Source organism: Coenobita brevimanus, chromosome 72 (genome assembly GCF_032717465.1).
Source record: "Coenobita brevimanus isolate Jiangsu-jjx chromosome 72, ASM3271746v2, whole genome shotgun sequence".
Taxonomy (NCBI): domain Eukaryota; kingdom Metazoa; phylum Arthropoda; class Malacostraca; order Decapoda; family Coenobitidae; genus Coenobita; species Coenobita brevimanus.
Genome location: NC_137025.1, coordinates 15,724,556 through 15,736,068, shown reverse-complemented (window position 1 = coordinate 15,736,068; position 11,513 = coordinate 15,724,556). Strand labels below are relative to the sequence as shown.

The window sequence follows — 11,513 nt, the reverse complement described above, 5'->3', positions numbered from 1 at the left end:
CCCCGACCTCTCAGCATGGAATTTTACATTTTTAGTAAACAATCTCCCCCACTTTCCCTACCCACAGCTGTGGTCACGAGTCATCACCCAGTACATGTGGTTCGCATATGTGGTTTTCCGGCCGTAACAACGTTGCACTTTGATCAGTTTGTGTATGGGAGAAGGTGAAGGGCACAATACTTACCCATTTTTCCCTCACGGTCATACAACTTTGCACTTTGGAAACAGTTTGAGAGGAAATTTCCTTCTTTCCATTTCACTTTTTCCTCAGCTAGCACACACGTGTAATGCATATGTAATTCTCGGTGTTTTAGGGTCGGCTTCCCGTCCCTCTAACGCCAAGTGTGTAGCCTGGTTCTCTTTCTAGACCGGAGCTTAGACAAATAAGAGAAAGGCAGGACACAAAAACTCAAGGCAACAACCTTAACGTGTATTGCTATTTTCAAAAAGTGGAACAGGTAGATGTCACAAGAGTAAATATTCTGGGCAATTATAAAACTTATGTCTAGACCATGGGCAGCAGTATCACGCAGGATACTATTGAGGACAAGATCAGGTAAAAGTGAATAGTAAGTTAACTAAGATCAGGAGTCCTAGGGCAGAGAAATCAAGCACTGTCACTCGAGGGAAGTCTATACTTTATCTGCTTAGGTGGAGTTCCGTTCACTGGAGCCGAGGTCCTGTTATCACTGTTGGATTGTCTATTTTGTTTGTCTGTTACGCTGTTAATCATTACTTTGGTTCTACGACCCTCCGATTGATCTTAGCTCGAGGCTACGTCACTGTGATGGGATTACGTTCACTCAGACAGACATTTATTCACTGCTCGGCCTTGTTCACTGTTTCACGGTTACCTTACCTACTCCACCTCTCTTTCATATTAACACTGACAGGTTTTATTTCTGACTTAGTAACTCACTGTTCTGCCTTCACTTCACTGTATTACATTCACTGAACTTTCACTGTCATTCACCATAGGGACTGGGTGTGGTGGCGGTCAGGCACAAGGGCAGCGGGGATAGCTCAGCCTGACTACTGACGGGCTGAGTTCTGCCAGGGGCCTGTCTTCAGGGGCCACGGGATCACTCGTAGAGGTGTCCTCTCTCGTCCGGTGCTGTGGGTGGGGAAGGGTCCCATGCTCTCAGGGCTCGGGGCTGGAGTCTGGCCCTCTGGACTGGGGGCGAACAGCTGCCGAACCGTTCGCTCAGGTGCCTGACAGAGGACGAGGGTCTCCAGCGTCAAGGTGTGGGGATGTCCCTCCCAGGGGTCCTGAGGGCAGTCTCGAGGTCCTGCGGGTTGCGGTCTCTGGTGGTCAGTGACGCCGTCAGGAGCAAGCTGCAGTATCGGCCTTCGTCAGGGTCCATCAGGCGAGGCCTCTCAGGAACCGGCTGTAAAGAGAGGAGCCCGGTGGTGATCACAGGGCCTCTCCAGCAATCCTCCAGGCTGGGACTCCCTCTGGGTAGTAGTCTCGTGGAGGGGAGGCAGCACCTGACGGAGGAGCGGCTACAGGCTGTCTCCTCTTGTAGGGCCCAGTTACTAGCCATCACTAAGGCCTGGCTACTGGCCATGGCCTGTGTGAAGGAGCTGCAACAGGCCAGCTCAAGGGCACCTTCGGAACGGCTGCTGGCCAACTCAAGGGCACCTTTGGAGTGGCTGCCTGCCAGCTCCTGACGAAGGCGGGAGCGACTACTGGCCATCCCCTGTAGGAAGATCGAGTGGCTAACGACCGTCTCTTGTAGGGCATCTTCAGAGCGGCTACCAGCCATCTCCTGACAAAGGCGGGAGCGGCTACCGGCTGTCTCCTGGTTACTTCCGGAGCGGCTACCAGCCGTCTCCTGTAGGAGGGTCAAGCGGCTATCAGCTGTCTCTTGTAGGACACCTTCAGAGCAGCTTCTGGCCATCTCCTGATGAAGGCAAGAGCAGCTACCGGTCGTCTCCTGTTTACCTCCAGAGCGGCTGCAGGCCGTCTCTTTAGTTGTGCAGCTTTGGGCCATCGCTGGGGTGCTGCCTGGAGCTGTTGGGTCAGCTCCACCCCAATCCTGGCAAGGGCTAGCTCGCCCAAGAGGTAGTGCTCTTGGACTGAGGTGGTCTCATCGAGCACCTACCGGGGAATAGGGGCGCACAGCCTGGGTGTACTTATGTCCGTATAGCCTGGACAAGTCACGCGTTCTATCTACCCCTCCGTAGTCTCCTCATGGGGGTGTGGTGGCAACTTGGATTGCCACGGCCGATATTTCACCACCGTCATTGGAGGAAAAGTCACGTCCCCGTGGCTGGAGATGGTAGGTCTTGATGATGCTGGTGTCATGGACCGGCATCAGGTGTTGCAGGAGGGTGTTCCGTTTCTCTGTGAGTGGATTCTCGTCAAGGTGAGGGTTGTATGTGAGGAAGAGGATGGAGGGCTTGGGGGCTGTGTGAAGGAGCTGGAGGAGGTGACGAAGTCCACGGACGCGGTGTTTGCTACTGAGGGTGGGTGCCTAAATGGCACATTGAATCCTCATGGTCGGAGGTGTGTGTTCCTGCAGGGGATCGAGTTGAATGCTGGAGACTGGGGAGGCAGCGGTAGTTTTATGCCGGGGTAAAGTCCCGTGGTATTCCTTTGGGATGATTTGGGCTTGGTGTAGCATGAGTGTGATAGTGGTTGTGTTAGGAGTGTGAATGGCGAGGTGAGGTTGGTGGGGTGGGGGAGGGGGTGGTGGTGGTGTATCTTGCGGGAGGGCGTGAAAGGTGGCCAGAGCATGTGATGATGGTTTTCAGGGTGGGTGTGGGAGGTGAGGAGGGCGTACGACGTCAGGGTACTCTGGGCGTAGGTGGCGTGGGGTCAGGGTGGGAGGGCTGTTTTGGTGTTCGTGGGGGAGGGCTGTGGGTGGGGTGGGTTGTTGTGGACGGGGTGGCGGTGGCTGGAGCAGGGAAGGGCAGCATGTGGGCGTGTGAGAGCGTCTTGATTCTAGGGAGTGGGGGCTGGGTGGCGGGTGATGCAGCGTTGGGTGTGGGAGGCAAGGGGAGTGGTGGCGGAGGGGTGAGTGATGGGCTGGTAATTTGCGGCGTTGGTGAGGTGATATGCAGTGTAGTGGGTGGGGGAGTTGGGGGTGAGGGAGAGGGGGAGGAGGGGAGGGAGGCTGAGGGCAAGATGTAGCAATTGTAGGAATCGGGGGTTGGATCAGAGACAGTAGCTGGGGGTGGGGAGAGGCTGGGGGAATGTGGGGAGGTGACAGGGGATGTGGTGGGCCAGGAAGGGTGCACGTGGCAATTCCTGTAGGTGTGAGGGGTGTTGTTGTAGTCAACGGTGACTTGGTAGGGGTTAGGGACGTGGATGATGGTGTATGGGCCCATGAAGCAGGTTGAGAGTTTATGTGGAACAGGATGTTTTGCTATCATCACAGTATCACCTGGCTTGTAAGGGTTGTGGGTGGCATCGGGCTGGAGGTCAAGGCCGTTTTGCAGGTGGTGGAGTCGCCTCTTGAGGAGATGGAGAGGATCGGATGTGGGGGGTGTGGAGGTGGCTGTAGGTGTTGGTGTAAGGGCAGGAGTAGGGGGGCCTCTCTGAATACACATTCGTGGGGTGATATACCGTCCTCCCAAGGGCAGGAGTTCATTCCCCATTGAACAGTTTTGATGTGTGCTGGCCAGTCCTCATTTTTGGTTTCCTCGATCTGGGTGTGGACTTGATTCATGTGTGGTGGCTGCATTTGCAGACAGCGTTTCCCTGGGGCCAGTAGGGGGAGGAATGGGAGATGTTATACCCGAATAATTTTGATAATTCTAGCCATATACAGCCAGTGAATTCGGGGGCATTGTTGGAGTGCAGGGCTTGGGGAATTCCAAAGTAGAGGAAGACATGGTGGACCAGAGCATTGGCTACAGCGACAGTGTGGTGTTCTTTGGCAGGACAAGCGAAGATGACTTTGGAGTCTATGAAGGTAATGATGTACCAGTAGCCTGACTTGGGTGGTAGAGGCCCCACAATGTCTACGGAGAGCAACTGCCAGGGCTTGTGGGCGGTGATATGTCCTGAGGGGCCGGCAGTGCAGGTGGTGTCCTTGGCTAGTGCACAGGCTCTGCAGGATTGGGTGATTTTCTTGGCAAGGCTGGAGGGGCTGGGGGTCCAGCATGTGTTGTTGAACACCTGGAGAAGTTTTTTCATACCCAGGTGGATCCCATTATCCGAGTGAAGGTGCCTCGTGGTGTCCAGGGCAGCGTCGGAGGTCAGGATGCTGTGTCCCAACAGGGTGAATAGATGGTTGCCCTGACGGTGGTTTGTTGAATAGGTGGGAAGGGATCCAAGGGGGTCGGTCCTTGTTGTGCCATTGTCGAAGGAACTCCGTTTCTTGTTGAATTGCGTGGATGGGGAGCTGGGAGAGACCGTTGGCGTTGGTGTTGAGTTTGCCCGGCCCGGTATGATATTTTGCAATTAAATTCTTCCAGGGTCTCTCGCCATCTGATCAGCTGAGCATTGTGGGTGTCTGATTGTCGGAGCCACTGTAGTGACTGATGGTCCATGATGATCGTCACGTGCATTCCCGACAGGTAAGCCTGGAAGTGCTCAAGGACCTAGATGATACCTAGGCACTCCTGCTTGGTGGCAGCATAGTCCCGCTTGGCCTGGTTGAGGGTGCGGCTGGCGCAGGCGATTATGTGTTCTCGTCCCTCCTGGACTTGGGCGCGGATGGCACCAATCGCTAAAAGGGAAACGCTAGTGTATAATCGGAAGGGTAGGAAGTAGTCGGGGAAGGCGACGAATGGGGCGGTGATTAATTTGTGCTTGAGTTCTTGAAAAGTGGCCCGCCTCTCGTCAGTCCAGGTAAAGAGTTCTTCCTTCCGAGTCAAGTCGTGGAGGGGCTTGGCGATGTTAATGAACCCCTTTACAAACTGTCTATAGTAGGAGGTAAGACCCAGAAATGTCCAGACCTCATGGACATCTAGTGGTAGGAGAATATCTGTGATGGCTCACAGTTTGTCTGGGTCGGGGGCTATTCCGTCTCCAGAGATGACGTGCCCCAGGAAAGAGACAGTTTTAGCAGCCAGGATGCACTTGGAGGGCCGGAGTTTGAGGCCGGCTTGGCGAATTCATTGGAAGACTTTTGTAACGTCCAAAGATGTTATCCATACAGGCAGAGATTGTAAAACGCCTGGTCTTGTACTCGGGGTCTGCTTTATTGGATGTTCATCACAAATAATGTTGCCTACGCCGACGCTCCCCTCGGAGGCCTCTCACGTAGCAACCCTGGTCATAAATCTTGTCCACCTCCCCTCACCTCGCGAGGCGGCCCATACACAGACCCCTATCCTGAGCAGTACGACTGAAAGGAATTTCATCTACTTTAACCTTACTTTTACACCAATGCAAAGTATATAACACTGTTTTCTCACAATCAGCTGTTACACAGAAGCTTCACGGACTAACATGAGGTACTTACAGATTGTGGCACCTCTCAAACCCTGGTTAATCCCCAGAAAATCACGGAGCCCCTTACACACTTCTTTCCAATTAGGCGGGTGGTCTGCCTCTGGCCCTCTAGCGGCCTAGACAGCATAAAACAACAAAGTCTTTGTATCCATACAAAGAGATCGTACATATAAACTAAAGACATGCAAAGTTCTCCTATTTTACCTTAGCTGAAGCATAAATTTCTTACCTAATTAAATGCAAACAATAGCAAGCACTACAAACTAAATATCATGTCACAAAAAATAAGAGAGACTTTATATTCATGTGATGTGCCGTAACATTCCGGCCCCTTAAATGAGACTCCTCTTTACAAAGCTACTACTACAAGGCACATCTCAAGCACTTACATAAATTTCCACTAAAGGCGACAAAGCACAAGTAATACTACAAAATATACTAAACTATGATGGTACACTTAAGTTGAGGTAGTGATACAGATTATACATTAATACTACAAATGCACAAGTTTATTTAGCCATGCAGAGCGGAGCACGTCGCACACTCTCAGCCAGGAGGCATTATTATGGCCTGAGTCCTGACTGCTCAAGGCTCAACTAACCTACTGTGTTGCTGCCCTCTAACAAACACAACTTTGTCACTGGCCTTACAAACTTATTATAGGCTGTGCGCACTTCTACACTGCGCACCAAGCCGTCTCTGCCAATGAACACCTGTGTGCTCTCCCCAGAGGCCAGCATTGCCTTGGGGTACCCCCTTCCATCACTAGAACCAAGTCCCCCATCTGGAAATTTCTTTGGGGCTCCAGCCACTTCTGACGCAACTGTACTAAAGGAAGGTACTCTTTAAGCCATCGTTTCCAGAAATGATCAGCTATAAATTGAATATGTCTCCATCTTTTACCATACAAATCCTGCTTGCACGTTTTACCCAGTGGAGCAACATGACCTGGACGGAGCAAGAGCAAGTGATTTGGGGTCAAAGCCTCTAGATCTTTGGGATCATCTGACACAGGTGTTAAGGGCCTACTGTTGTCAAGAACCTGATTCCTTAGGATGACAGTCATGAACTTTCTTATAGTTCTTATCTGTCTCTCCCATATCTCTCCCACATGTGAAGCTGCAGGAGGGTTGAACTCCCACTTGATGTGCTTGAGAAGAAGCTGATCCTTTACTTTGTTTGACTCATTCCACTGATTCAGGGCTTCTCTTATCTCTCTCTGAGCCCCAATAAAGTTAGTACCATTGTCTGAACGAATCTTTTCGGGAGCTCCTCTCCTCGCCATAAATCTGACTAAAGCATTTATGAAGGAATCTGCATTAAGTGAGTTCAGCTTTTCAATGTGTACGGCTCGCACTGTTAAGGATGTAAAGATACAGCCGTATCTCTTTTCCTGAGACCAGCCTCTCTTCACTAGGAAGGGCCCAAAACAATCTATCCCCACATACGAGAAGGCAGGCTTGTTAGGAGTCACTCTCTCCTAAGGTAGCTGGGCCATTTGCTGTGAACCCATCGGTCCTCTACTTCTCCTACAAGTGATGCAATTTCTTGTTACTTGACTAATCAGTGGCCGCAATTTGGGTATCCAGTAGCACTGCCGGACAGCTGCTGCAACATGTTCTCACCCGGCGTGCCCTGTATTCTTGTGAGCTTCCCTAACAATTAGCTCTGCTACATGGTGTTGTCGTGGCAATATCACTGGATGCCTTGCGTCTTCAGTGAGTGGTGCCATATGAAGGCGACCTCTTACTCTCAGCAGGTCGTCATCATGCATATAGGGTTCCTAAGCGGTAGACTGGACTATTTGAGGGCACACGTCCTTGTGCTCTAAGAGCTTGTATCTCGGCACCATAATGTTTTCTCTGGATGTACCTAAGTATAGCGTTCCCAGCTCCTTCCAAGTCTGTAATTTCAAGATCCTTGCCCTTCAGGCACCATGAAGCAGGTTTTCTTTCTTTAAGCCATGCTCCGAACCGACGGATCCATGCTACAATCTTCTTCATACGGAACCAGCTTGAGAAGTTTCCTATTAGCCTGTCAGTTGCACTCTCAGTGACCTGAGATACTGTTAATGCTGTCGGGATCTGTTTCACTTCTTTGTCGTTGTTCAAGATTTCAGGATTTTCTTCAGGGCACCCTGGCCACTTTACTTCTTCTTGCCAGAGGAACTCCGGCCCCTGTTTCCATCTTGCATTGGTGATCATTTCATTTCCAGTCAGCTCTCGTGACGCATCATCAGCAGGATTCAGCCTCGTGCTCACGTGCCTCCACTGTACGGCACGTGATCCACTGTGAATTGCTGCCACTCTGTTGGAAACAAAGGTGTGAAACCTCTTAGACTCATTCTTAATGTACTGGAGAACAATCATACTATCAGTCCAGAAGACAGATTCTTGGAGCTTTACTTCCATCTCTTGACGCAGTGTAGTGTCCAATTTTACTGCTACTACTGCTGCCAGGAGTTCCAATCTAGGGACTGTTAACTGCTTCATTGGTGCCAGCCTAGATTTGGCTGTTAACAAGGTACAGTGGATTCTTCCTGCTTCATTCTTTATTCTCACATAACTCACAGCTCCATATGGCTCCTTGGAGGCATCAAAGAAATGATGCAGCTGATAACTAATGACCGTACCAAAGTCTGGTGGTATGATACAGCGACCAACTCCAAATTCTTCTAATCCTGGCAGGTCTTCCAACCACCTTTCCCACCATTGTTTGCTGTGTGGAGTCAACTCATCGTCCCAACCTTTACCTACTCTGCACTCATCCTGAAATATCTTCTTAGCTACCAACACAAAGGGAGAAACAAGACCTAAAGGAGCGTATACAGAACTCAACACACTAAGCAATCCTCGCTTCGTGCTTTCCTTCCTCTTCGGTTTTGTTCTGATACCCAATTTGTCATCTTCAGTGTTCCATTCAAGACCCAATGCACGTTCAACTGGTAGAATATCTTGATCAAGGTTCATGATTTTCACTTCTTTGGCTCGTTCTTCTGTGGGTATTGAGCTGAGCACTCGTTTGCTGTTGCTCATCCATTTTGTCAAACGAAAGCCTCCACACGACAGCATCTGACAAAGTTCAGTCACTGAGTCACTGCTACATCCTCAGAACTTACAGACTTCAAACAATCGTCTGCATAAAAGTTATCCAACACAGTGTTCACAGCTAACGAGCTAAATCTACTGGACTGATCAAGTGCTGTGCGACGAAATGCAAACCCTGCACAACTTGGACTCCAAACTCCACCAAACAAATGTGCAGTCATCCTGTAGACTTGAGACTTCTGTGCAATGTCTTCGTCTGTCCACCAAAGGAACCTTAACACGTTCCTGTGTTCTGGTGTGACACGTACTTGATGGAACATGGACTCAACATCTGCCATAATAGCTATCTTCTCCTGCCTGAATCTAGGCAACACACCAAGCAGTTTATTCGTGAGATCCGGTCCCTTATATATGTACTTGTTGAGTGAATATCCCTGGGACTCAGCTGCACAGTCAAACACTAATCTGAATTTTTCAGGTTTACTGGGATGTTTCACATTAAACATAGGCAGATACCAAGTCATCCACGGGAAGGAACTGATTTCTTCTTCAGGCACCCGTTCAGCATGTCCTTTAGCCACTAAGTTGCTCACTTCAGACCTGTAGCTCTCCAGAAGACTATCATCCTTAGCTAAGCGTCGCTTGAGGGCCCGAAGGCGCTTCTCTGCCATATTACGATTATCGTGCAGTCCAGGCGGGTTGGACCTGAACGGTATTGGTAATTCATAATGACCGTTTTTTAACACAACGGATCGAGCCCAAAGATCCAAAACCTTTTGGTCCTCTGTAGACATTGCGGGCTTCTCCTCTAACTGTTGACCTCCATCTACTGCCCAGAACCTTCCCACTTGAGTCTCTAGGCTTGTTTCCGGCACTCTCATGGAATTAATGTAGTTGCAGAGGACCTTTTCTCCTTGAAAGTTTTTATTCACTGGCCCGTTAACCATCCAACCTAGTTTTGTGCGGATAGCGTAAAGATCGTCATCTCGACCACGTCTTACCTCTAGTGGTACTAAGATCTCTGGATAGTTCTGACCAATAATCATTTCAACGCAGAGGTTGGTCATGTGGGGAACGTCAAGATCGCGCAAGTGCTCCCACTGCTCAAAGTCCTTTGGAACAGCTATACTGTCTTGAAGATCAGGGATCTTTTTTACTGCAAGCACTTCTGGTAGGCTTAGTAGCTTATTCTTGCAACCTGCACCCCTCAGTTCTAAAGAAACTATCGCTGCGTCTGCATCTGTCTCACTGTTTAAGGTGGAAAGGGACACGTTTCTTGGTTCACCTTGAAGGTTTAACTTTTCCACCAAAGACTGGGAGCAAAATGTCCTGGTACTTCCCGTGTCTACCAAAGCAAGAGCTTGAACAGCCTTAGATCCACCTTTGCCTCGTACTAGACGCTAACTATCGGCAATGCTATTTTGTCGTTAGTCCCTGGTGCCCTGCATCCGTAGCTTCTGTGAGTAAACTTCGCTGTCTTTTCGTTACCTCCACTGGTTCCCTTAGTTTTCTTATCCGTACCTTGGAATGCCTCGTGCAGTAGCTTGGAATGTCGTAGGTCGCAACCCTTTACACCACAGGTAGACCACTTCCTAAACTGATCCACCCAGTGTTCTCCACGCAGGCAGTTGTAACAGAGTCCCCTATTTTGGGCAAAACTCAGTCTCTTCTATGATGTCAAATTCTGGAACTGCTCACAGTCCGGTAACCAGTGTTCTTTATTGCAATGCTGACACCATGTTTTTTTCTTATTGCTTGCCCTCACAGCACCAGCCTCACTCTTGGTCTTTGTGGATTCAACCGAGGTGGTAGCAGAGTCCCTGTCACGAACTTCAGTACTGAAACAAGCTTTCTTGGACGCAATTTCCTTCTTGGGTTTTGTTCCCTTCTTTTCTTCATATGGTGTCTTACCTACGTTTCCATACAGTGGTTCGTTCGTTATCTTTGCAGATTCCTCAACGAATTTAGTAAGCTTTTCTATATCTGGGTACTCCTTATGTTTCCCTTTGAAATGGACCACCTCAGTGACCCATTTTCTTCTACAATCATAAGGCAGCCTCTCTACTATTTTGACTATACTGTACTCTGAGCCCAATCTGTCAGTTTTACCGATAGCTTTGAGCACCTCCAGGCAATCCTTAATGCTATCCGCAAGTTCTTGCAGTCCGGCTTTGTCATTTGGACGTATTTGGGGGCCCTGAATAATCTTGTTTGGCCAGTCTTGTGATACCGTGAGGTCATTACCAAACCTCTCCTCCAGGATCTGTCTTGCCCTTTTATACCCTTCTTCAGCTTTCATCATGTAACAACATGACACCGCTCTGGCAGCAGGTCCAGTACACAGCCGCAACAATCGGTTCTTCTTAACTGCAGGACTAACTGAAACACTACCAATGGATTCGTCAAAGTTACTTATGAATCGCCAGTAATTGAGCGGGTTTCCATCGAAGGCTTGTAATTCTATCTGTGGTATATGATGCATTTCTGTGAGATGTGGTCGATCACATTTCGTGCTTACTGCCTGTGAGTCAATACATTCATCACTTCTCTTGGATGGTTTCCTGGGAGGAGGTTCCTTATGGCATCGATATTCTGTTTGAGATGTCATTAACTCAGGAGGTTTAGATGGCCGACATGGCTCAACCATGGGGCCTTTATCAGACTCCTCACCATGTGGATCCCATGGATTTGCATAAGGATCGAGTCTCATAGGTCTGTCATCCTTGGCTGAACTCCAGACCTGGTTGCTCCATGGGACGCTCTCAAGTGCCGGTTTCAACCTTGCTCCGATTTTCCTTATTTCTGTAGCCGTTCCCCTGGACTTCCTTTCTTCATAGTCGTCCCAAACTTGTTCGGCAGCGGCAGCCGCAGCAGCTTCACCTTGCAGTGCCATATATTCTGATTTCAACTTGGCCTCTTTTCTTTGCTGAGCCAACCTTTATTCTTCTTCCTCTAACTCAAGATCCCGCATCTTCCTCTGTCGTTTTACCATGTTTTCTTGTCCTTCTAACTCGAGCTGTCGCAGCTTACTCTGGAGAATCTCTTCGACATTCTTAAGC

General features: G+C 49.5%; 2 protein-coding genes across 2 annotated transcripts; both read right to left on the bottom strand.

Annotated features, from left to right (window-relative positions):
* Nucleotides 1–7,173: 7,173 nt before the first annotated feature.
* Nucleotides 7,174–8,478, bottom strand: LOC145407056 (uncharacterized). The gene has a single exon (XM_080278079.1). It carries the CDS (start codon nt 8,476–8,478, stop codon nt 7,174–7,176), a length of 1,305 nt encoding a protein of 434 aa, XP_080134205.1.
* Nucleotides 8,479–8,492: 14 nt separating this feature from the next.
* On the bottom strand, nt 8,493–9,521 carry LOC145407055 (uncharacterized). Its single transcript, XM_080278078.1, has one exon. It carries the CDS (start codon nt 9,519–9,521, stop codon nt 8,493–8,495), a length of 1,029 nt encoding a protein of 342 aa, XP_080134204.1.
* Nucleotides 9,522–11,513: the final 1,992 nt, after the last annotated feature.

What these genes read in the sequence shown, in the direction of transcription:
- LOC145407055 (XM_080278078.1), bottom strand. Translation starts at nt 9,521, where the DNA reads ATGACCAACCTCTGCGTTGAAATGATTATTGGTCAGAACTATCCAGAG.
- LOC145407056 (XM_080278079.1), bottom strand. Translation starts at nt 8,478, where the DNA reads ATGCTGTCGTGTGGAGGCTTTCGTTTGACAAAATGGATGAGCAACAGC.